This window comes from Giraffa tippelskirchi, chromosome 10, assembly GCF_054371585.1.
Source record: "Giraffa tippelskirchi isolate mGirTip1 chromosome 10, T2T-mGirTip1v1.2.pri, whole genome shotgun sequence".
NCBI lineage: Eukaryota > Metazoa > Chordata > Mammalia > Artiodactyla > Giraffidae > Giraffa > Giraffa tippelskirchi.
This window is the reverse complement of record NC_137284.1, coordinates 60,106,007-60,131,473: the sequence shown is the minus strand read 5'-3', so window position 1 is coordinate 60,131,473 and position 25,467 is coordinate 60,106,007. Positions and strand designations below refer to the sequence as shown.

The window sequence follows — 25,467 nt, the reverse complement described above, 5'->3', positions numbered from 1 at the left end:
AGACAAGCAAATCAAAGATTAACGTACAATCTAGAATGGAATAGTATTAAAGAAGGTGGTGGTTAAATAAGGCTTTCTTTCTCCCCAACACAAAAATACCATGCATTGTTTATTGCAGTGTTATCACATTGGTTTCTCAAATCCAGAGTATACACACAAGTTGAGAATGCTTTCCAAAGACTGAAGAGGAGGAAGGATTGGGGTTTTCTTGATTGCTTTTTTAAATCCACATGTTTTCTACCTTAGACCCTTTTTTATCTGAAATTAGAGCTTCAGGAGAAGGCTGAAGGGGACTTGCAGATGGAGGCAGATTCCTGAAGGAATAGGATCCTTTTCGGCTTTCATTAAACCACGAGAAAGGCAGGCCAGTTGAGCGTGTGGAGGCCTGAGCAGTGGAGGATGGCTTTGGTTTCCAGGTTTCCAGCCTGCATCTGAAGATCCTGGGTTATGAAAAGAAGAGGTGTCTTAGACAAAGGAAAAGGGCAGATGTAAAACTTACTGAACTGAATTTTTAAGGGACTCTGAATACAGTTTGAAGTAACAGTTTGAGAAATTGTTCTACACAACAGAGTAACAATTTTGCACTTTTGACTAGAACATTAATCTTTTTTTGCATCGAAATGGATGTTGTAACAATGATAAGTATTTTGGTGTCACCACTGCCATGATGACTTTTTTGAAATGGGAATAAATGTGTGTGGATAAATTAGTATCAGGGAGGGGCATGGTCTTTTAGGAGCTGCTTTGAGGTAATGATTGCAGTGCTCCCTTCATTTGGCTCATGCACCAGTGCCTCACCACTAGTGACATGAGCTCATAAGCAGCATTTTACCCTGGCCTCCTCGGAACACAAGTTCCCAAGAGCCTGAGACTTTAGAAGATGATATATTTAATAACTGGAACATTTCTGGGCTCATGATACTTTAAGCAGAATACACACCTTATTGGTTTTTCATCATAATCTTACTGCCTTATCATAGGAAGAGAACCAGACTAGAGGTCCTAAAGCCCTACTTGGATGTCCAGGGTCTTTCACTTCCTGTGTACATGACCTTGGGCCTTCTTTGCCTCTATTTCCTCATCTATAAAAGGTGGATATTTTATGTATCTTATATGTGGTAAAGAATTAAATTAGATATGTGTGAAAGTGCTTTGAAAATTGTAAAAGTAGAAAGGTCTGTGCTTATTGTTTAACATTTAAGGACTCAACGGCATTTGAAAAACAGTCTGAAAACAGACTTTGTTTCTTTAATGCAAGCACCTGCGTATTTATATTTATCTTTTGGTTAAAAAAATCATCAAGAGCTAAGGCAGGAATGGGCAGCAGTTTCTGTGCATTTTGGAAGAAGGCACCCTCAGTAAGTTCAAGTGATAACTGATAAAATACTTATTATTTGTTAGCTGTTAATGTCATGACAATAGATTCCCTTTCAATTAAAAGTGCCTCAACAGCATGGCTTATGGGCAACTTATGTCCCAGAGGTATACTGAATCTCAACCTCACATTTCATTTCACATTATTTTGAAATACTACACATTTCAAATTTACATTCACGATACAACTCCTAACAATTTCTGTTCATTTCCAAAGTATATTGTGAGGATCAAATGGGACAATTATTATAAAAGCATCTCATAAAACTGTAAAGCAATATACAAATGTAAAGGGGTTATGAGAACAATAAACAAGAGAATGCAGAAGTCAGTCAAGTTTTAGCAGCACACTGAAACAACAGGTTGGATGAGTAAAAGTGTTCATCACACTAAAGATTATAGAAGATACGATTTTAATTTTGTATTTGTTCTTTATAAAACCAAAGGGGTCTGCAAGGATAATAGAGAACGACCAATCAGAAATATGCCAACCTTCAATTTTATCCTAAAGTTTAATGTAAAAAAAAATTATATTCTTAAATCCACTTACTATTAAAAAATGGGGGGTGGGATGGGGTTACAATAACGGAACTTAGGAAAGCATACTAGCAGAGGCAGACTGGTCTGTGAGTGAGTGAAGTCGCTCAGTCCTGTCCGACTCTTTGTGACCCCATGGACTGTAGCCTACCAGGCTCCTCCGTCCATGGAATTTTACAGGCAAGAATACTGGAGTGGGTTGCCATTTCCTTCTCCAGGAGATCTTCCCGACCTAGGGATTGAACTCGGGTTTTCCGCATTGTAGGCAGACGCTTTACTATCTGAGCCACCAGGGAAGTCCACTTTTTATTCCTGGATCATGGACCAGTGCAGTGGGCCCCATGTAAGTCTGATGAGTAAGCATCATCTGGGGCAGTTGTATAAACACAAATTCTTGGGTACCTGGACTTACCAAGTTAGAATTTGGGGGAGAGGGAGTTGACCTGGAATTGACATTTCTAATATATAGCTGAACTCACTAAATGTTTTTAATATCTGTATTCATGAATATTATCCTGAGTCCAAATTTGAGGTTTCTGGCACAGAAATAGGTTATTATTTACTTATAGGACGTCACTGCACTGGCTCGCCATGCCCTAATTTCCTCTTTCCAGGGTGACCCAGTGAGAACCAGTTGTCATCCTATATGTGGTCTATATTATTATATGTGAGGAATTTAAAAAAATATGAATCTGTAAGGCTATATAGGAGAAGGACAGCTTTCCCCCTTCTCTTTTCTAAGAGAGGAAGAGAGATCTTATCCCCTTAATGTAAACAAGTTCATCTTGAGAAGGATCTTGGGTTCTTATGCTTTGGAAAGTGATCTATGTCAGAGGAAGGAAGGTAAGACTCATGTCTCCAGCTTTACAGCCCCTAGAACATCTCCACGGAGGTGAGTCTCAAAGCCCCTCTCCCTGACCCCACTCCTGGAAAACAGAATCACATACCTCTGGGGAGGTAGATCTCTCTGCAGGTAAATCTATCTAGCTAGTCATAATTTAACTTCTCAGGCTTATCTTTTAGCTCAGTCCCACATTCTGGTAAAAATGCTCAGAAAGCTCTAACTGGGCTTTAAAACATAAAAATATTTTTTTTATGCTTTAAGATATTTTGTTATGCTTTAAAATATTTTTTATATTTTATATAAAATATTTTTTATATGCTTTAAAACATAAAAATATTTTCTCTGTAGTCTCATACTCTCATAACTGGGGATATATGAGATAATCTGGACCTGATGTTTATTTTTCTCTTTGGTTATAAATTTCTGAATCAGTTAATCAAAGTAACATGGGGATTTTTAAAAGAGTTCCATACGTAATTCAAATAAGGTATGGTAGTACTTAAATATATGGATACTGTTTTCAAGTTTATAAACAAGGGGCCACTATTAATGACAGCATGAGTATCCTGTCCTATGCCCAAGTGAACTGCTTTTGTAACAATGCTTTTAAAACAACCACCATTACAACTTTTAATAGATAGGAAGTAGGAATATTATTGCCTGACTGTTGTCATTCTAAGACCCATGAAAAGGACTTTTGGTAGTTCGAATCCTAGCCAGGTAATGTTTCAAACAAAATTTGAAGACCACATCTCACTAAACCCTTTCATAAAATTCTCACTGCCAGGAAAATACTCAAGACAAATAATTCCATGTGGGCTTGTACATCCAGCACTGAAGACGGGTCTGAAGGCCACGATGTGAGAATGATGAAGTCAGGAAGTTCAGCCCTGGATGACATCCAGAGGCTTTCTGCTCTAGCTTTCTACACCAAGATAATCAATGATACAAAGGAACAGTCACATAGAAAGCAACGAAAGCCCACTTCTAAGGTGACAGCAACTGTCCTCACAGTTGCAAACCAGCAGCTCCTGGGGTACTTTAAAAACTGTGTTCCAGTTCTCCAGGAGGTCTGGCTGTGCCCCTCATTTCTTTGTGTATCCTTGACTCTAAAACTCCCTGAGCTGATGGAACCTCTGTGTGGTTCCTAGTGTCCTTCAAAACTAGAACAGTGGTTTGCTTCCATTTGCTTGGAACTAGAGTACAGAACGTTGATTTAAGAAATAAAATTCGTCACTACTTTAAAATTGTAGACCTATCTCAGCTTACCAACTTTTCTGAAACAAATGCCAATCTCCTTTTGGATAAACTCAACTCTTGGGTCTACAAAAGGAGCAGAGAGGGTTTGGTAATGGTTATTCTGTTACTGATCACTCTTACAGACTGTTTCACTTTGTGGAGAAATCTGTTAAGAATAACATAAAATTCTTCCTTCCCTTCTTAACTTTTTAGAGTCTGAGGGCAGATTATGGTCCAAGGGGCATAAACTTTATCTAGATCCTTAATAATCCCCTTGAAAAATCACTATTGGTAGAAATGAATAATTAATAGATCTGAAAATAACTTTTGGAGGATCAACACAGGTATGTGTTCTATGCTTATTTTTCTTTTATAGTTTATACACTAATGGTTCACTATCACTTTTGGAAAAACTAGATTCGTAAATTACTGTTACATCCCTGCTGGAAACTCTCATTTCCTTTTTCCTTTTTTTTGGCAGCAGGGCATATGGGATGTTAGTTCCCTGACCAGGGATTGAACCTGGGTCCCCTGCCATGGAAGCACTGAGTCTTAACCACTGGACCACCAGGGAAGTCCCCTTGATTGTTTTATTCATAGGAACTGGGAGAAAGCATGGCTTCAAGTTAAGTCTCCATAATCCTGAAATGTCATTTTTGGGTTGTGTGGTGTGGGAGTAACTGTCTCCTGGCATTTTAAATGGTTTACAGTTAGCAACTCTATAGAACAATTAACTAATTTGTACACATCTTGAAACCATTTTATCCTGGTGCTAGCACCCCAAAATTAAGTTGCTCAGGTAAACACTCCTTGGTGAATTTTTACAGTTTAATTTTGAATAAAAGGTGTATAAAATACTCAGAATATAACTGGAGTCATTAAAATATAATTAGGTGTTCAGGAACTGCCAGAACAGGAAAGTATAAACAGGATATAGAACTCAAGCAGGTAGGAAAGGAGATTAAGTGAAGAAAGTTAGGTGCAACCAGAGGAAGGGTTGCAGACCTCCGTTTACTCAAATCAGATGAAGTAATTCTGTAAGGTTCTGACGTTCACCAAGGAGACTGAAGTTGTAAAGCCAGCCCCTTCTGAAGGCGACCGAGACCTGAACAGGTAACAGCTATAACAAGAGGGTGTCCATATGCAGCCAGGCCAATAACACTGAACACGTCCTGCTTCTAGATTCTGAGTTATAGTCTAAATATCTGGTCAATAATCAACTGTCCATCTGAGATGGTCACTATAAAGTGCTTAACCTTGACTTATGGTGGGGTTCAGGAAATGCTACCCCAAAATATGGCACCTAGGCATATCTAGTATTTTGAAAATTTTAAGCTGAAGGAATTTGAGAAATGGCAGGTGCAGGAAGAGCTGAACAGTTTCATCTCCCATGAACCAGGCCATAAGACCCTGGGGTAAGAGGTGCCCTCCTATATCCAGAGGAGAGGAGTAGACATCTCCACAGGTACCAAGAAGGATCTGAGCAAATGAATGAACAAGACTTGCTACGTTTCCTCAGCTTACTACTCTTAGCTCATACCTTTTTGTCCTATCACATTTCCCCACAACTTTCTACACTTCATCAAATCTACTACAAAAATTCTTTGGGCTTAACTCCTTCTCTGGGTCTTCATTTCCTTATGAAGGATCCTGTGTCTCATAAAAATTACATTAAATACATTTGTTTGCCTTTCCCTTGTTAACTGTCTTTTGTCAGTTTAATTTACAGGGCTTCAGTTGAAGAACCTAGGAGTGTTGAGGGAAAAATATATTTTTCTCGTTTTAGATGGAGAAACTGTTCCCTAAATGAGTCTTTCCCACACTGGGAAGATATAAAATGAAACAGCAAGATGACTATGTAAATAAAATCTATATTATCAAAATAAAAATGTTAGTTCAGGAGTAATAAATATATTTCTTAGTATTTACAAAAATTTGTATTAGAAATATGAGAAACTTGTCTATTGAGTCTATTTTAATATATTTAACTGATTTCAGATTTAATTAATTAAATACCACACTGATAAGAGTACTGGAACCTTTAGAGTCACTATAGCTATTTTATTAGATTTTGAAAAGTTTTTTAAGTATGAAAAGTACTAACTTGTTAGGAATGTTAGTGTGTCAGGTTTCAGGCACAGGAAATTACTTAAAAGGAAAATGAAATAGATCAAATTTATAAATGCACCTAAAACAGGCAACAAGTCTGCTCTCCCGAGGCTAAGCTAATATTGTTCAAAGGTCTTCACGAAAGTGACTGCCTTTATTTCACATAAGATTTTATTAGATGTATAAACAAAATGAGATTTGTAAGCTGAGCTGAAACAAAAAAAAGGTTAGGTTGTAAAATTGGGAAACTTTATTAATTACTTTAAATTTATAACACAGATTTAAGGACAAAGCTACCTTTGGGCATTGAAAATATCCAGTGAAAGGGAGAGCTCCTAGGAGCCCATGGCCAAGGTTAAGCTCTCCGGCGGTGCTTTAGTGAGTTTCTGCCATCATTGCTCATGGATCCTAATGGCTTGCAAACATGTGCTTTAAAACTTTCCAAGCTCAAAGGCTCAAATTACTCTGCCAATTTCTGATCGCCATCCTCCACTGGCATTTATAGCTACATTTTTGTTTGTAAACATTTTTTTGAGGGAAAAATTTGCCTCCTCTCTGGACCAGGTTTAGGCAGATTTAGGTTTTCCTCTCTGTGCTTTATCTTGCTCTTAGCTCTTCTGAAAGGGTGTGTTTCCTCCCCCGCTCAGTAGCAGAGGCTCTGCCCTTGTTCAGCAACAAGGCAGAACTGCCCTCCACGTACTTGTCTCTTAGTATAATCTCAAAACTCACTATAGTGCTATGATTTATCTTTGAGAGAAACGGCATCTATGAAGAGTGGTCTGAACTACAATCCACACAGTCCAAGTATTATTCAAGATATTACCAAAGTCACCCCTGCATAAAGGAGACTGTAAGCAAAATATGTACAGAGAATATTTTTATATCACTGCAATAAAAATTATCTTAAGTAGTAATTAAGGACTTAAAATGTGGTTAAATGCAATCTCAATCCCTTTAATGACCTGAAGAGGTAAGAATATAAGAAAACTGAGACACAGATAGGTTAGGTAACTTGCTCTAGAGGACAAGTGACAGAGAGAGCCGGGATTTGAACTCAGGTTCTTAACTACTTTGACATTACGCTCTTAGCTTTTACTGGAGGCCACTGTCATTTACTATGAAGTACTGCTGAAGATGTTCTATTTTAAGTACCAACCTTACTTTTTGTTTCATCTTGTTTTTCCCCATCCAATTTACTTTGAAAATAAATTATATTGTTGTATCATAAAATAATATTTGGAACAAAGAGGAGTACGTATAGATAAAAAAAGTTAAACAAGCAAATGAATACTTGCTAATTTATAGAACAACAAAATAATGAGTTAGAAATCAAGAGTATGTTTTTTATAAAATCATATAGATCAACACTATCCAATAGAAATATAATATGAATCATATATGTAAATCAAAATTTTCTAGTAGCCACATGGAAAAAATAGTAAAATTAATTTGTTTTATTTTTATCCCAAATATTCAAATATTATTTCAACATGCAATCAGTATTATAAAAATATCAAGCTATTTCATATTATTTTTTATCCCATACTAAGTCTTTAAAATCGAGCATACATCTCAGTATATACAAGCTATATTTCAAGTGCTCAACGGCCACATCTGACTAGAAGTTACCATGTTGGATCATGCAGATAGAGATGGATGGGGAGTCACAGACTATGCAGTTTTAGTTGACCTCACTTGTTTTTTGGTGAGGAATTCAGAGCCTTACCTGTGGCAAAGTCAGGATGAATACTGGGTTCCAGCTCTGCGTCTTCTCCACTAGTCACACTTAAAAGGAGGAAGCAGATTCACTTCCATAGAGGAGCGCTATCTCCCTCGTCATTTTCCCACCTGCCACGTTTGCTCATAGGGCTTTCCATTCAGTGACTGAGCCAGGAGTGTTTCCTGAATGGACACTCCACTGACACCAGTGGCTCGTTACTCTAAGCAGAGTATTTTATCTTACTCTGGTGTATACTTTAAGGGATGAACAAGCTCTGACAACTGTTTCCTGCTTTGATTATCTGCTGTGTAACCGGTTAAATCAGAAAGTTCACTGAGCATGTATTTGAAAAAGATAGAACCAAATCACATTTCTCTGCATTTTTCTCCTTATTTTAAACTCATTTATTTGTTTCATGTTGGTAATGTATTTGAATCATTTTGTCTCCACAAGGAACAACATAAGCTCTCTACTCTTTCAGTTCAGTTCAGTTCAGTTGCTCAGTCATGTCCGACTCTTTGCAACCCCATGGACTGCAGTACGCCAGGCCTCCCTGTCCATTACCAACTCCTGGAGCTTACTCAATCTCATGTCCATCGAGTCAGTGATGCCATCCAACCATCTCATCCTCTGTCGTCCCCGTCTCCTCCCGCCTTCAATCTTTCCCAGCATCAGGGTCTTTTCCAGTGAGTCAGTTCTTCACATCAGGTGGTCAAAGTATTGGAGTTTCAGCTTCAGCATCAGTCCTTCCAATGTATATTCAGGACTGATCTCCTTTAGGATGGACTGCTTGGGTTTCCTTACTGTTCAAGGGACTCTCAAGAGTCTTCTCCAACACCACAGTTCAAAAGCATTAATACTTCAGCGCTCAGCTTTCTTTATAGTCCAGCTCTCACATCCATACATGACTACTGGAAAAGCTTTGACTAGACAGACCTTTGTTGGCAAAATGATGCCTCTGCTTTTTAATATGCTGTCTAGGTTGGTCATAACTTTTCTTCCAAGGAGCAAGTGTCTTTTAATTTCATGGCTGCAGTCACCATCTGCAGTGGTTTTGGAACCCCCCAAAAAAAGTCTGACACTGTTTTCATTGTTTCTGCATCTATTTGCCATGAAGTGATGGGACCAGATGCCATGATCTTAGTTTTTCTGAATGCTGAGTTTTAAGCCAACTTTTTCACTTTGCCCTTTCACTGAGCATCAAGAGGCTCTTCGCTTTCTGTGATAAGGGTGGTGTCATCTGCATATCCGAGGTTATTGATATTTCTCCCATCAATCTTGATTCCAGCTTGTGCTTCATTCAGCCCAGCGTTTCTCATGATGTGCTCTGCATATAAGTTAAATAAGCAGGGTGACAATATGCAGCCTTGACATACTCCCAGTTTGGAACCAGTTTGTTTTTCCATGTCCCGTTCTAACTGTTGCTTCTTGACCTGCATACAGATTTCTCAGGAGGCAGGTCAGGTGGTCTGGTATTCCCATCTCTTGAAGAATTTTCTACAGTTTCTTGTGATCTACACAGTCAAAGGCTTTGGCATAGTCAGTAAAGCAGAAGCAGATGTTTTTCTGGATCTCTCTTGCTATTTTGATGATCCAGCGGATGTTGGCAATTTGATCTCTGGTTCCTCTGCCATTTCTAAATCCAACTTGAACATCTAGAAGTTCACAGTTCACGTACTGTTCAAGCCTGGTTTGGAGAATTTTGAGCATTACTTTGCTAGCATGGGAGATGAGTGCAATTGTGTGGTAGTTTGAACATTCTTTGGCATTGCTTTTCTTTGTGATTGGAACGAAAACTGACCTTTTCCAGTCCTGTGGCCACTGTTGAGTTTTCCAAATTTGCTGGTATATTGAGTGCAGCAGCTTCACAGATTTGAAACAGCTCAACTGGAATTCCATCACCTCCACTAGCTTGGTTCGTAGTGATGCTTCCTAAGGCCCACTTGACTTCACATTCCAGGATGTCTGGCTCTAGGTGAGTAATCACACCATCATGATTATCTGGGTCATGAAGATCATTTTTATATAGTTTTTCTGTGTATTCTTGCCATCTCTTCTTAGTATCTTCTGCTTCTGTTAGGTCCATACCATTTTTTGTCCTTTATCGTGCCCATCTTTGCATGAAATGTTCCCTTGGTATCTCTACTTTTCTTGAAGCGATCTCTAATCTTTCCCATTCTATTATTTTCCTCTATTTCTTTGCATTGATCACTGAGGAAGGTTTTGGTGTAAGATGGTGGAGTAGAAGGATGTGTGCTCATCTTCTCCTGCGAGAACTCCAAAACTACAACTCGCTGTTGAACAACCGTTGACTGGAGAATGTTGGATCCCACCAAAAAAAGATATCCCACATCCAAGGGCAAAGGAGAAGCCCCAGCAAGATGGTAGGAGTGGCAAAATCACGTTCAGAATCAAACCCTTCACCCGCCAGAGACGCTCAGAGGGCTCAAACAAACCTTGTGCGCACCATGACCCAGAGACCCCACAGAGACTGAGCCAGAACTGTGTTTGAGTGTCTCCTGCAAAGGTACGGGTCAGCAGTGGCCTGTCGCAGGGGCAGGGGCTCTGGGTGCAGCAGACCTGGGTATGGCATAAGCCCTCTTGGAGGAGGTCGCCATTAACCCCACCACAGAGCCGCCAGAACTTACCCAAGGCTGAGTTAACAGACTCTTGGAGGGCACAAACAGACCCTTGTGCGCACCAGGACCCAGGAGAAAGGAGCAGTGACCCCACAAGAGACTGACCCAGACTTGCACTTGAGTGTCTAGGAGTGTCCGGCGGAGGCGTGGGTCGACGATGTCTTGCTGCAGGGTTCGGGGGCACTGAGTGTGGCAGTATGTGCATGGGACCTTTTGAAGGAGGTCACTGTCATTTTCATTACCTCCACCAAAGTTTAGCCTCAGGTCAAACAACAGGGAGGGAACACTCTCAGGTTATCACTAATTGAGTGACCTCATCCAATTTTTATAATCTTATAAGAAATAGATGAAAAGCCTAAGAGATAAGATTACTAACTCAGTTTGTGCATCATTTTTGAGAAAACTTCACAGGAATGATGAGTTTACTCCAGTTCTTCTAACCACTGGGAAGACCAGTGGGACCCTGCAGCACTGGTGCTTGTCGCCCACCTATCTTCAGGCACCCTGTGAAACCAACTCAATTGCAGTATCCTGGACAGTAACTATGCTTAATGGAATATGTTTTATAAGGTTCTGGCCCAATTATTCATTTACATAGGAGAACGGAGGCTGTTGTTAGATTTGATTACTGTTAACCAATCACTCTGATAGCTCAAAAATTTTATTTTTTGAAACACGAAAAGCCCCTCTTCTTTCCTGTCTTATTATTACAATTACATGAGTTCCTTTTAGTCCTATCAACATTCTACTGTAATTACAAATAATTATGAAACTATGATTCTAACTGAAAACTATTTTATAACATTGTATATGTGAACTGTTTGTGACTACTGATGCAGAGAGACAGAAGAATTGATGTTTTAAAATATAGCTGTTTAGGTAGCCTGGGTGGCTGCTGGTTCAAAAGCTGTCATTAACTGTGGTTAAGCATCGTGCTGTGCTGATGACTGCCCGCCGTGGGCTATGTGTGATTTTGCCTAGAGTAAGGTGAGCACTTGCCAAGAGAATCAAGACCTGCTTGATTTTCACCTGCAGTTTAAACAAGGACATGAGAACTCTCTGGCTACTATAATGAAATCCAGTCAAACCTTGTCTCCCCTCTGCTGGATGCCTGTGCTTATTAATACGCCCCATTGAGGGTGGTACTCCAAAGGTGAGAGGTGGTGGCTGCCTCAGGAGCCCAGGGACCACAGGGAACATAGTGTCATTTCTGAAGGGTCCCAGTGTCTCTCCCGTAGTGTATTTGGGCATCTCTCTCTCCCTTAAATGGTGTCACCGTTTGTTGTTGTTTTTCCCCCTGAGCATACTTGATACTCTTCTATTCTTAATTCTAAGGCACTCACTAAATTTCTCATTTCAAAATCATGCAAAATTAAAAATTGCTTTTGAGTTGCACTATGGCCTAATTTCCCCCTGAGATTCCTGTCCTCAATATAAACAGAGCTTTCTTGCCATTCTCCGTTGGGCAGCACAAAGGAGACCCAGAATAACAGAAATAAATTCTGGAATTCTCTCTTCCCATCCTTTGCCCTCTCCCCCTTCTCCTGTAATCACAGGGAGAGGTCCAATTTCTCACCAAGCTGTATGCCAGAAAAGAGAAAAAAGAAAAAAGGCTTGGGACAACCTACAAAATGGATACATGGTTTGCAAATAATTTTGTGTTCCTTTATTCTTAGCATTTTGTCTGTTTCTTCCTTAGTCTGCACTTTTGGGATGATTCCCTAGATTCATAAAGCAATATAAGCATCATTAGATGCCTAAGTAAGTGCATATGACATTCAATGTAGAAAAGACACTTGGACAGGAGGCCAAGCTCCAGCTGACCGGCATTAATTGCCTGTTGCATAATCCTGGGTAAATCAATTAAATTCTGTGAAGGAGAAGTTCTTCATCAATAAAGTGTAGTATTATTATCTCCCCTCCCAATCTTATTGTAAGAATCAAATGAAATGATAAATATAAAACTTCTTTGTAACTCGCAAATAATAATAATAATAGTGAGTTTCTATCTTTATTATTATTTTTGAATGCCTTCTATGTTCAAGGTAGCAGTTTAAAAGCTTTACATGAAAACTCATTTAACCCTTACACTAATGTTATGTATGAGGTAGCTACTCTTATTATCCTCATTTCACAGAAGAGAAAATGAAGGTACAGAGGCTATATAACCTGTCCAAGATTTTAAGGTAGTAAGCGGGAGAGCACTGATTTAAACCCAGGCAGCTGGACTTGAGACACAGCACACATCTGTGCCTTAATGTCTCCCTATACAAAGCCAAGTTTACAATTATGCAATCTCAGAATAAAATTGGGAAAGCTTGACAACATGTTATACAAAGCTCATTTCTCTATAGGACAGTTTTTGTCTAATAGTAAGTATAGTTGATGGCATTTGCAAAAATCAATTTAACAGCTGAGTCCAGAGACAGTGATCTTTCTTATATGCAGGTGGACAGAAACAGTCTTGAAAGCCAACAAGGTACTTAAATGCAAAATCACCCTTTCAGACTTAAAAAGAGAATATATAAGCATATTGGGTAGCTAGGCAAAAAAGCTGAAATATGTTTAACTGACATGTCACATAGATATATTTATGCTGTATTTAGATAAGCATTTACTGAAACTGTTCATGTGACCATAATTCTGCAATTAAACCAATGGACCAAGTGTAGGTCCAAGTGTAGGCGATAACTGAAGTAAGAAAAATACAAACTGTGCAACTTTTCTTTCATCTCACCTCTAGGTACATCACATCAGCACAAAGATACTGACCACTGACTTTGGTTAACAATGGCAGGGAGTCAGAAAGTTCAGATGCACAGACACACCTGTGTTCTTAATCACCCACCCATACCTGCTACCTGGAGAAAACCTATTGGCTTCTTTCTCTTTCTCTTTCCATTTCTTTCCCTTGTTGGAATTCTTCCGCAAAGGTGCCCTGTAATGATAGGACATAGTCAGAAAGGGGAATGTGACATTTTCTCCTTTAACCCTTCTCTTACAGAGGGTTTGCTTTTTACCTCGTGAAGCGCTTACCCCAGATTCACGAACTTCCGCTTAATTTTTCCTCCTCGCACCACCAATGAACTGGATGCCCTTAGTGATTTGGGACTTTTGGCACCATCTAGGATATACACATATGTAAAAAAAATGATTATTATCATTTTTTCTATTACTATCATTTTTAAAAAGCTATTGTCAAAAGTCACTGCATCTCTGTGTCTAAGGGGTTTGCCTCAATTCCTAACTGTAACAGAAAATAATGGATGCATTTTATATGGAAACAGGATACAGCTATGTTGAGGAACACTCAGTTAAACCAGGAGAGGTCCTGTTATACAGAAGCCCAATTCTAAAATCAAAAGAATTTTAGCTTCAAATAAAGTGGAATGAAAAAATAAGCAAGAATAAACACTATCAAATCATCCTTTACATTCAAAGCAGGGACTTTTCTTTTGTTCATTCTCTGGCTCCCAACTCTGCTTCAAATGTCTGGGCTGGGTCCTCCATGCCTTTCTTGCTTTGGGTTTTTAAACGCCTTCTGACAGGAACCCAGCCACTTCCCCTCTATGTCCCAAGTCCAGTAAAGAATGTCACCCCTGAGAGTCTGGGAGATTCACGGAGAAAGTGAGAGTCAAAGCTTCCCCTTCTGGTCTGCCCCTTGCTAATGGCTTGTGGCCAGCACTGGGACAGAGGAGACAGAACATGGGGGAGACTGCTCAAGCAGGAGCTCAGCTATAAAACATTTACAACTTTGAAAGGTCTTTTTTAGAAGTTGGCTCGGAGCACAGCTTGGCTGGCCTTCTTTGATGTGGAAGACTCCAAAACCTCCTCAGTGTTGGGAGCTGAATGATCCTTACTTCTCTTGAGTCATGCTGGCATTCGAAAGCACAGCAGCTGCTGGGGGATGGGGACACTTGAGATGATGCCAGAAACCAATCAGAGGAGAGACTCTGCCAATGGAATTCAATATCAGTTGTAGGAACAAGATTTCACTAGTGGCACTTATTCCACTTTGGACAAGGTAGAAACTTCTATGGCTCTACCTGGAACTATATAGTAAAGGATGCTGTTTGGCATTATATTTCAGCACATCCGGTTATCTGAGATCACTGACAAAGGGTATCTTAACTTTGATGCATATTTGTGTGTGAAAACTGCTTTTTCTCAATTGTCCGTGGGTGTCTGCCTATCTTTTTAAAATTAAAAAGAAAATCCAGCAACTTTTTGGCATGGAATATAGTTCTCCTAAGAAAGTATTCAGTTAACCTTCTGGGTTAATTTTGCTTATGCTTTTTGTCTATTTCAGGAGAAATTTCTAAACACACATAACTTACAAACAGTTCTCATTTAGAAGTTTCTTTTCAAAGTTTTGAAGAAGCACAGGATGTTGAAAAACATTCTAAGTATTTTTATCAATGAGCTTTTCATAGTTTTAGTTAATGATACTCTGATTACAATAATCAATAATTTTGAAATGTACATAATGAAATAGAAAAGTCAGAAATATGTCCATGTCAAAATCCACTTCTAGCCTCAACTATTTATTATGACTATTTGCATCATTACTCTTCAGATAACTGAATTAAAAAGCCACAGATGTAACATATTCACCTAAAAAAAAACTACAGACATGGCACAAACTCGTTCTAAGGTGATTTTGCAAATGGACATTAAAAAAGCAGGACTGCAGTTTTCCTAACAGAAGTCAAAGAAAAGAAAATACTATATTCTTCCAAATCAATTCTAGAGCAACTCTTAATGGCGAGGACTGTGCGAAGAGACTTATTTATTATTTTTGGAAACAAAGGTGGCTGGGAGATGTTTCAATGAGTGGTGTGAGGACCAGATGAGACAATGTACACGGCAACACTTTATGACCTATTAGTGTGGCAATTATTTGGACATCTTGGGATTAAAAGCCTGATTCTGTCCATCACAGAGCCTGCTGCCAGGCAACCCTACATCATTATCTCATACATTTGCCAAAGTGTGTTCCAAGGCACACTTAAATGAATGCTTTCAAAAGACTGAAGAGGCAAGATTAAGTAATAAAGTACTTCTCCAGTTTAAATCAATCAAATCCATCTTTAATGTACATCAGAACTTCTAGTCCACATAAAAACCAACGATGGATTGGTAAGACTTCAGGAAAAGAAAAAGGATTTTGACAGTTTTGTCTGTTTGCTTATTTAGCTGTATCTGAAATTTCCATTAGGCTTTTTGAAATCTCTCCATTACCACCTTCATGAGCAATCAGAGGTCCAAGTCTTCACACTAGACGCCATAGCTTTAAGCTTTGGCAAGCTGGTCTTCATTTTCAAAGGTAATAACTGATCTCCTGAGCCAAATACTAAGGCCATTGCTGGGACTGTATTCTTCTTATTCTCACTGCAACAAGACGCTTGACTACCTCTTCTTTTATTATGCTGTTGTTGTTCAGCCACTCAGTTGTGTCCAACTCTTTGTGACCCCATGGGCTGCAGCAGACTAGGCTTCCCTGTCTTTCACCATCTCCCACAGTTTGCTCAAACTCACGTCCATTGCGTCGATGATGCCATCTAACAGTCTCATCCTCTGTAACCCTCTTCTCCTGTCCTCAATCTTTCCCAGCATCAAGGACCTCAAATCTACCTCCCAGCCCTGTCTTCTCTCTTGAGCTCAAGTCCTCTTCTACTAAAAATGAGTTAATCATCTTTCCCCCATAAAGTTTCTGATTTCTTGATTTCTATTAATGACAGGGACCTTGCTTTCTGAGGCCAGCAGTCCTGTGATCAGTTTCAACCTCCTCACTCTCTTCCCCGTCTATCTAGTCAGCTTACTTTCAGTGGTTCTCCTATCATTCTTTCTTTTCCCTAAATGGAAAGGAAATTCCCCTTTTCCTAAATGGAGTTAGATATTTATCATATATCCAGTTGTAACGGGAGTCTTTCTGTCCTAGTTTCCACTGAGGTCTCATAATTTAACAAAATGGTGACTTGCGAATGCGGTATTGGTACAATTTACAAAATACCCTACTTCAATTACATGTTCAATAATAGCAGAGAATCAGCCCAAGGATTGCAATAAACTACAGCTATTAACTTAATTATTACCTTTATGGTACCTTGGTAGACCAAAAGTAATGGTATATTACTTCAAAAAAAAATCTAGAAAAATGGCAACTAATGACTAAGACAATTTCAGAGTTTATCCAACAATGTTGAGTGGAAGGAAATGTATGTCTAGACTAGGAGTCAGCAAGCTTTCTCTGTAAAAGGCCAGAGTGTAAATATTTCAGGTTGTGGGCTACTGACTCTGTCACAGCTACTCACTCTGCTACTGTAGTATGAAAACGGTATGGAACTGTATGAGTGCGGTTGTGTTCTGAAAAAGCTTTATTTATAAAAACAGGTGGAGGCTGGATTTGGTTTGATGACCTCTGTTCCAGAAGACCTGTACTGATTATCTAGAGAGACATACTTATTAATTCATCCAAGAAACTTATGGATATAAATTACATGCCATACTTCTTACTAGGGACCACGAATACAAAGATGAATACGATGAATGAGAAAACCCTGTCTCACACTTGAAAACGAGATCACTTACTAATACACAAAGTGACAGAAGCAGGAGTAACAGTGTGAAAATTTCTGTGGGGATCAAAGAGAATAATTAACTCTACCTGAGAAGGGGGACAGGGTACAAAGGGTCCACTAAAGGAGGTGAAATTTAAGATGAGCTTTGAAGAAAGTCCAGAATCTACTGGAGGGGCATGTTAGGTACGAACTTAAACATGAAGTCCAGTTGGTACTTGTGAGTAATAACCCCATTCTAGTTCCTTTATTGAGATGCCAATGAGTTGTAAGAACCACACACATATAAACACAAACACACAGGTAAATCAAGCTAATCACACTTAACCTCTGTTGAGTCCTGGTCTGAATAGTGGGTTTGTCTCATATGGCAAAGAACTCAAGGATTTTACAGACTGCAAAGAGTCTTGACTGATAGGTTTCTTTGCTATCTTTCAAAGTGCAACAGAACATGAGAGTGGAAGGCAATCAAGTATAAGGTTATCGATGGTGATGGTTGTGGGGTGTCAGAGAGACAGGGTTTGTCACCTGTCTGAGGGAGACAGAGAGAGAGAGAGAGAGAAATAGAGATGGACTGTAGTCTACAAACTCCCTGCGGGAAAGAATGGAATATCATCATTGTATATTTGGCTGTTAGCACAATGCTGGACACAGAACAGGTGTTCAAATATTTGTTGAATAAATACATGAATGAATAGATTAATATTAGTGAACATGTAAGACAACGGAGTTCTTCAAGGCTGGAAACCTTCATAAAGGGAAGGAAAGAATGTGAGGCACTACTTTCATCCAGTCATAGTTAATACCTAATAACAGTTATCATACTAGTAACTGACTACTTATAAAGTTAATACTTTATAAAAGCTCAATTAATTGCTCCTTCCTAGTTACTCAGAAGCATCATCAACCCAGGAAAATAAAAAATAAGAAAGCTCAAGTATTTAATCTCTGGAGAAGAAACTACCACCCCTATTTCTTGGTCCTGCTTACAGCAGCTATGAATTTAATCCCAAAGAAGAGGCAGTGGCAAGCAAAGGAGGTCTTTGGAGAAAAGAAGGAATTCTCACATTTTCATGCTAATTACTGCTAACCACATTCCGCTGAATATTACTGCTAATGGTCTGTGAAACACAGATCATACCCATGTAATACTTTCCCAAATCTGAGATGAAACACCTGATTTTTAGAATGAAAAGAGAAATAATCTAGACAAGATGTAGCCACTTTAAAAAAAATATTTGAGTCAGATTTCATGTGTGAGTGACCCACTTTCTGACTACAATGTACTTCTTTCAGACAGCTAAGTTATACCTGAAAAACTCAAACAGTGAAATACAAGGTATTAACCAATGCCTCCAAAATAGGTTCCTCTGCTCTTTTGCCTTCATACAAACCAAGTAAGGTCTATGCACACTTTTTTCTGAGGAGATGAGGGAGGGCTTGTTACAAGTATATTTCTATAAAAGTGCTATTAAGATCCACCATTTAGGTTAATTAATAAGAGTTTCTGAAGCCTTCATTCTTTTGAAAGTAAGCCAAAATCACAGGACAAGTCCTTCACCAACTTGATAAATTAGCAGGTTTGACATACTTTCTCTTGCCTCCACAAGGATCTTGTACACCCTAAGTATTTAATTTTTACCTCAAAACTTCTTCTAGAAGTCTTGTGCTTAGGACCAAACCTGTGGAAGATAATTCCAGCAAATCAATAGGCTCAGGGAAGAAAAACAGGGAAAATATCAGGGGTAAAGCTATGATGCTTACTAAGAGTTACAAAACAAAGTGAGTCTCCACAATCAATTGTTTTCCTATATTCAGGATGTATTCATAGAAAGATTACAATCTTTAATTTGGTAGAGATGTGTGTGCTAAGTCGCTTCAGTTGTGTCTCACTCTTTTCAACACTATGGATTATAGACCTCTAAGCTCCTCTGTCCATGGAATCCTCTAGGCAAGAATACTGGAGTGGGTTGCCATGCTCACTTCCAGGGGATCTTCCTGACCCAGGGACTGAATCTGCATCTCCTGCATTACAGGTGGAGTTTTTACCCATTGTATTTAAAATGACTCAATGTGTGTAAGATTTTCTTCTTCCATGTGATCTTAACTAGTTTTTAAGACTCTAGTTACATAAAATAAATGAAAATGAGCCTACTTTTTGTGCATCTTTGCATCATTTAACTTGTTTAAGCAAGAGTTTATTACTTCTATTAATTAAAACATACAACTCAAAGGACAATAGGCTATTGACACTGCTATGAAATTCTTGTGTTACTTCTAGGAGCATATTTTAAAATTTATGGACTAATCTTGGTGTATTATCTTCATTATAGCTTTTCTATCACCTTCTATGCAATATAAATTACTGGGAGAATTTCTTCTAAATAAAAACCAGTTAATGGGTTAAGACCTATACGGTTTTCACCTCCATATATACATATTATTTTTTTCTATATGAGTATGTTAGTGTTTATTGAAACTTTATGGGATGCTATTATCTAAAATCTCGAGGCCTCCTGAAGAATTTCCTTCAACAAGAAACTTGTTGAGGAAGTGAAATACTAATCAGATAGGAAAAGATAAAAAAGTAAGGGAGTTCTCTTGTCCCGTAGTGTAACAGGAAAGCAGTGTCGATTAGTGCAAAAGACACAGGCCCTTGTTTTTGTGTGCCACAAATTGAGGTGTTAGTGAAGTCAGACAAAACAAAAGCTAAAAAACCCAAAATTAACAGTACCTTTTTCTTGTAGTATTTTTGTGGTGGTTGCTTGATTGTGGCAAGGCAATTCTTCCATATCATGATCAGATTTTGAAGGAGAGGAGAGTGAAGTGTCTTCCCCAACAGAGGAGGAAGGCTCCCCTTCCGAGTGCAGTGGTCCTTCTTGAAATTCAGCTATGTGGTCAGACGAGAAGGGCACACTGCCAGCCACTGGAGTGAGGGATGAAGCACCAGAATCTGATTCTGGAGAAGCTCTCAAACCCTTGGGCAGAAGTGATTTGGTAATGTGCATGTGGTTATAGAAACTGTTTGAAGGCTGTTGGCATAAAAGATTATAAAGGAGGTTATGCCACTGAACATCAGTCCATTTGATACTTACTTTGAAATCAAACCGACCTTTTTTTTTTGTAAATCCCTATGAAAAGCAATTTTTGATGGTTTACAGATGAGATTGCATAGTTCACAACAATGTACCATATTACCACTGTAGCTAACACAGACACCTAAGACATAATGAAAACAATGACTTGTGCATTAATTATTTACCACCAGGAAAAATCAACAGCTGAATATCAAAAGCACCATCATGAAATAAGACAATACGGATATTGCTCTTGGTTGTCAGTTCATTGAATGAGTACAGAAAGAATTTGAATTATAACAATATATAGAGGTGAATAAGAATTTAGGAGACAAAGAAGTGAACTATTCCAGCTGTTTTCAACTAGAATACAGAATCTGGCTGCAGGAAAATCATTATTTTCAATAAGCTGTAGGAACAAGGATACAGCCCAAAGCTGCAAGTCAGAAAGCGGTCAGGGATGCTCACCTTTCGCTCCAGACTGTCCTCCCCATCAGTTGAGCTGACACTATCATAGAGTCTTGTCCTAGATGGTCTCTGGCGTCTGTTCTTCATGGAGAGCTGGGCCCGAGTTTTCAGCACTTTTGAATCCAGGCGCTCTGTCTCTGGGACTGCTTCATTAAAGTCTAAAAATAAAATATTGCAAAATAATCTGTGAAACCTTTGGAGAAGATTGACAGAGACTATGGACACTGAAAACAAAATATCAAAGTTGTCAGTAACACCAGGCAGGAAACAGGTAAGAATCATGGTAGTCTGTCTGGTAACAAAGGTAACAAAGATGAGATTTAGGAGAAATGTACAAAGCCTACAGAAAGAAACCAACACTAAAGATGACCAAAGTCAACAACAAAAATCTAACATTCACAGATCATAAAACCTTCCTATAATATAATTATACAAAGCATGCATTTGTATTTATTTGTTTACATGAATGTATGCTGAAGTGTTGGATGAAGAAAGATGTGAAAAGAAGGTATATCAAAGTTGAGAGCTCTTAGAAACCAAAACAAAAACCTACAAAAGTCAAGTGCCAGGTCAAGAGCAGATAACAAAAGGTGACCATCAGCATAAATTTTCTATAGCAAAAGTTACCAAAACTGTAACTGTAAGGACTATACCACTTTGGTCTTAATATTTATATAATTTTTTCCACTCAAAACAGTTTCTGAAAATTTAGCTTGTTCTTCTTTAAACTCTCTAGAAAGACTAGAAAAGAACTTCCCTCAACAGCAAATTTAAGATAACTGGGAAAATAAAACAAGATAGGCTATCCAAGTAAAACAAAAACAAAAAGCAATTAAACCACCACAAGTACTTAATTTACTAGTATTATGGATGAAGTAGAATAAACTGCCCATTGATAGATAGATAAAGAAGATGTGTATACACACACATGAATATTCAGTTCAGTTCGGTTGCTCAGTCGTGCCCAACTCTTTGCCACCCATGGACTGCAGCACGCCAGGTTTCCCTATCCAACACCAATTCTCAGAGCTTGCTCAAACTCATGTCCATCAAGTCGGAGATGCCATCCAACCATTTCATCCTCTTGTCATCCCCTTCTTCTCCTGCCCTCAGTCTTTCCCAGCATCACGATCTTTTCTAAGGAGTCAGCTCTTCACATCAGGTGGCCAAAAGATTGGAGCTTCAGCTTAAGCATCAGTCCTTCCAATAAATATTCAGGGTTGATTTCCTTTAGGATTGACTATTTTGATCTCTTTGCAATTCAAGGGACTCGAGTCTCCTCCAACACCATAGTTCAAAAAAATCAATTCTTCGGCACTCAGCTTTCCTTATGGTCCAACTCTCACATCCACACATGACTACTGGAAAAACCATAGCTTTGACTAGATGGACCTTTGTCAGCAAAGTAATGTCTCTGCTTTTTAATACGTTGTCTAGGTTGGTCATAGCTATTCTTCCAAGGAGAAACTGTCTTTTAATTTTGTAGCTGTAGTCACTATCCGCAGTGATTTTGGAGCTCAAGAAAATAAAAGCCTGTCACTGGTTCCATTGTTTCCCCATCTATTTGCTGTGAAGTAAGACCGGATGCCATGATCTTTGTTTTTGAATGTTGAGTTTTAAACCAACTTTTTCACTCTCCTCTTTCACTTTCATCAAGAGGCTCTTTAGTTCCTCTTTGTTTTCTGCCATAAGGGTGATGCCATCTGCATATCTGAGGTTACTGATATTTCTCTGCATATCCCGGCAATCTTGATTCCAGCTTGTGCTTCATCCAGCCCAGCATTTCACATGATATACTCCACATATAAGTTAAATAAGCAGGGTGACAATATACAGCCTTGTCGTACTCCTTTCCCAATTTGGAACCAGTCTGTTGTTCCATGTCCCATTCTAACTGTTGCTTCTTGACCTGCATACAGATTTCTCAGGAAGCAGGCTAGGTGGTCTGGTATTCCCATCTCTTTCAGAAATTTCCACAGTTTGTTGTGATCCACACAGTCAAAGGCTTTGGCATAGTCAATAAAGCAGAAATAGATATTTTTCTGGAATTCTGTTGCTTTTTCTATGATTCAACAGATGTTGGCAATTTGATCTCTGGTTCCTCTGCCTTTTCTAAATCCAGCTCAAATATCTGGAAGTTCACAGTTCATGTACTGTTGGAGCTTGGAGAATTTTGAGCATTACACTTTGCTAGCGTGTGAGATGAGTGCAATTGTGTGGTAGTTTGAACATTCTTTGGCATTGCCTTTCTTTGGGATTGGAATGAAAGCTGATGCTGATCTTTTCCAGTCCTGTGGCCACTGTTGAGTTTTCCAAATTTGCTGGCATATCGAGTGCAGCACTTTCACAGCATCACCTTTGAGGATTTGAAATAGCTCAACTGGAATTCCATCACCTCCACTAGCTTGGTTCGTAGTGATGCTTCCTAAGGCCCACTTGACTGGCTCTAGGTGAGTGTCTGGCTCTAGGTTAGTGACCACACCATCGTGATTATCTGGGTCATGAAGATCTTTTTTGTATAGTTCTTCTGTGTCTTCTTGCCACCTCTTCTTAATGTCTTCTGCTTCTGTGAGGTCCATACCTATTACTATTTTTATTATATTAGATCCATACATATTATTACTCAGCCATAAAAAATAATGAAAGCTTGCTATTTGCAACAACATGGATGGACCTAAAAGGTATTTTGCTAAGTGAAGTAAGTCAGACAGAGAAAGACAATTACTGTATGCGTTCACTTATATGTGGAATCTAAAACACAAAACAAACAAACATAACAAAGTAGAAATTGAGTTTTAGATACAGAAAACAAGCAGGGATGGTGGTCAGAGAAGTGGCAATGAATGAAATAGGTGAGGGAGATTAAGTAGTACAAGCTTCTAGTTAACAAAATAAATGAATCATGGGAATAAAATGTACAGAGTGGGGAATACAGTCAACAGTAATGTAATATCTTTGTATAGTAACAGATGGTAAATAGATTTACTGTGATGGTCATTTTGTAATGTATACAAATATCAAATCACTAAGTTGTGCACAGGAACTAACATAGTGTTGTAGGTCAATTATACTTCAAAACTCTTGTCCCAACCAACCAACCAAAGAAACTCATAAAAAAAGATCAGATTTGTAGTTATCAAAGGTGGGAGTTGGGGGAAGGGGAAATTAGATGAAGTCAGTCAAAGGTACAAACTTCAGTGATAAGATAAATAAGTACCAGGAATACATTGTACATGATAAATATAATTAACATCACTGTATGTTATATATGACATTTAAGAGAGTAAATCCTAGGAGTTCTCATCACAAGGAAAAAATAATTTTTCTCGTTTTATTTTACTTTGTATCTATAAGAGGTGATGAATGCTCACTAAACTTAATGTGGTAATCATTTCATGATATAAGTAAAATTATTATGTTGCACACCTTAAACTTTACAGTGCTTAATATAAATTATATCTCAATAAAACCAGAAGATAAAAAATATAGTATAAGAGCTAAAAAGTTAAAAATGAATATATCCTCTCCAAATTTCCTTTTAATAACTTCTAAGTTTACATTCCAAGTTATTTGCATGCATCTCTGTCTCATTTCTTTTTCTCGAATATCTACTCTCCTCACCATTAAAGACACAGATTTTTCAAAGGAAAACGTTCAAGTCTTTAAATAAAACAACTCAAAATTTAAAAAAAAAAGAGTCACACCAAATGACTTGGTAAAGGCTAGAGGGAGAATCTGATGTGGTTCTCTTTAGTCTGCCTCTCCCTACCCTTAATCTTGCTGCCCTGAGGCTAAGCCAGGACTCAAAAATTACCATCTAAAAGGGAAGAGGGAAGGTTACCCATGAACATACATAGGCACTGGCTGAGGAAAATTGTTCTCCAGTTTAATTTATTTGGAATGGTACTCAATTCAGTCACTCAGTCGTGTCCGACTCTTTGCGACCCCATGAATCGCAGCACGCCAGGCCTCCCTGTCCATCACCAACTCCCGGAGTCTACCCAAACCTATGCCCATCGAGTTGGTGATGCCATCCAGCCATCTCATCCTTTGTCGTCCCCTTCTCTTCCTGCCCTCAATCTTTCCCAGCATTAGGGTCTTTTCCAATGAGACAACTCTTCACATGAGGTGGCCAAAATATTGGAGTTTCAGCTTCAATATCAGTCCTTCCAATGAACACCCAGGACTGATCTCCTTTAGGATAGAATGGTTGGATCTCCTTGCAGTAAAAGGGACTCTCAAGAGTCTTCTCCAACACCACAGTTCAAAAGCATCAATTCTTCGGTGCTCAGCTTTCTTCACCATCCAACTCTCACACCCATACATGACCACTGGAAAAACCATGGCCTTGACTAGACGGACCTTTGTTGGCAAAGTAATGTCTCTGCTTTTCAATATGCTATCTAGGTTGGTCATAACCTTCCTTCCAAGGAGTAAGCGTCTTTTAATTTCATGGCTGCAATCACCATCAGCAGTGATTTTGGAGCCCCAAAAAATAAAGTCTGACACTGTTTCCACTGTTTCCCCATATATTTCCCGTTAAGTGATGGGACAAGATGCCATGATTTTAGTTTTCTGAACATTGAGCTTTAAGCCAACTTTTTCACTCTCCTCTTTCACTTTCATCAAGAGGCTCTTTAGTTCTTCTTCAATTTCTGCCATAAGGGTGGTGTCATCTGCATATCTGAGGTTATTGATATTTCTCCCAGCAATCTTGATTCCAGCTTGTGTTTCTTCCAGCCCGGTGTTTCTCATGATGTACTCTGCATATAAGTTAAATAAGCAGGGTGACAATACACAGCCTTGACGTACTCCTTTTCCTATTTGGAACCAGTCTGTTGTTCCATGTCCAGTTCTAACTGTTGCTTCCTGACCTGCATAC

General features: G+C 38.7%; 1 protein-coding gene across 16 annotated transcripts in view; it reads right to left on the bottom strand.

Annotated features, from left to right (window-relative positions):
• PPP1R9A (protein phosphatase 1 regulatory subunit 9A) overlaps positions 1-25,467 on the bottom strand; it is a 362,524-nt gene that overhangs the window by 20,600 nt on the left and 316,457 nt on the right. For 6 of the 16 annotated variants that reach the window (XR_014066088.1, XM_081531508.1, XM_081531514.1 and 3 more), the window contains 5 exons: positions 20,586-20,743; positions 19,775-20,018; positions 13,499-13,586; positions 13,317-13,400; positions 242-440 (listed from right to left, as the gene is read on the bottom strand). Coding sequence is in view for 13 of the 16 variants with exons in the window: in XM_081531508.1 (XP_081387634.1) it covers positions 242-440; positions 13,317-13,400; positions 13,499-13,586; positions 19,775-20,018; positions 20,586-20,743 (773 nt within the window). In the remaining 3 variants the exon portion in view is untranslated. Of the gene's footprint in view, positions 1-241; positions 441-13,316; positions 13,401-13,498; positions 13,587-19,774; positions 20,073-20,585; positions 20,744-25,467 lie in introns of all 16 variants that reach the window. The other 10 variants (XR_014066087.1, XM_081531510.1, XM_081531506.1 and 7 more) reach the window with 2 other exon arrangements.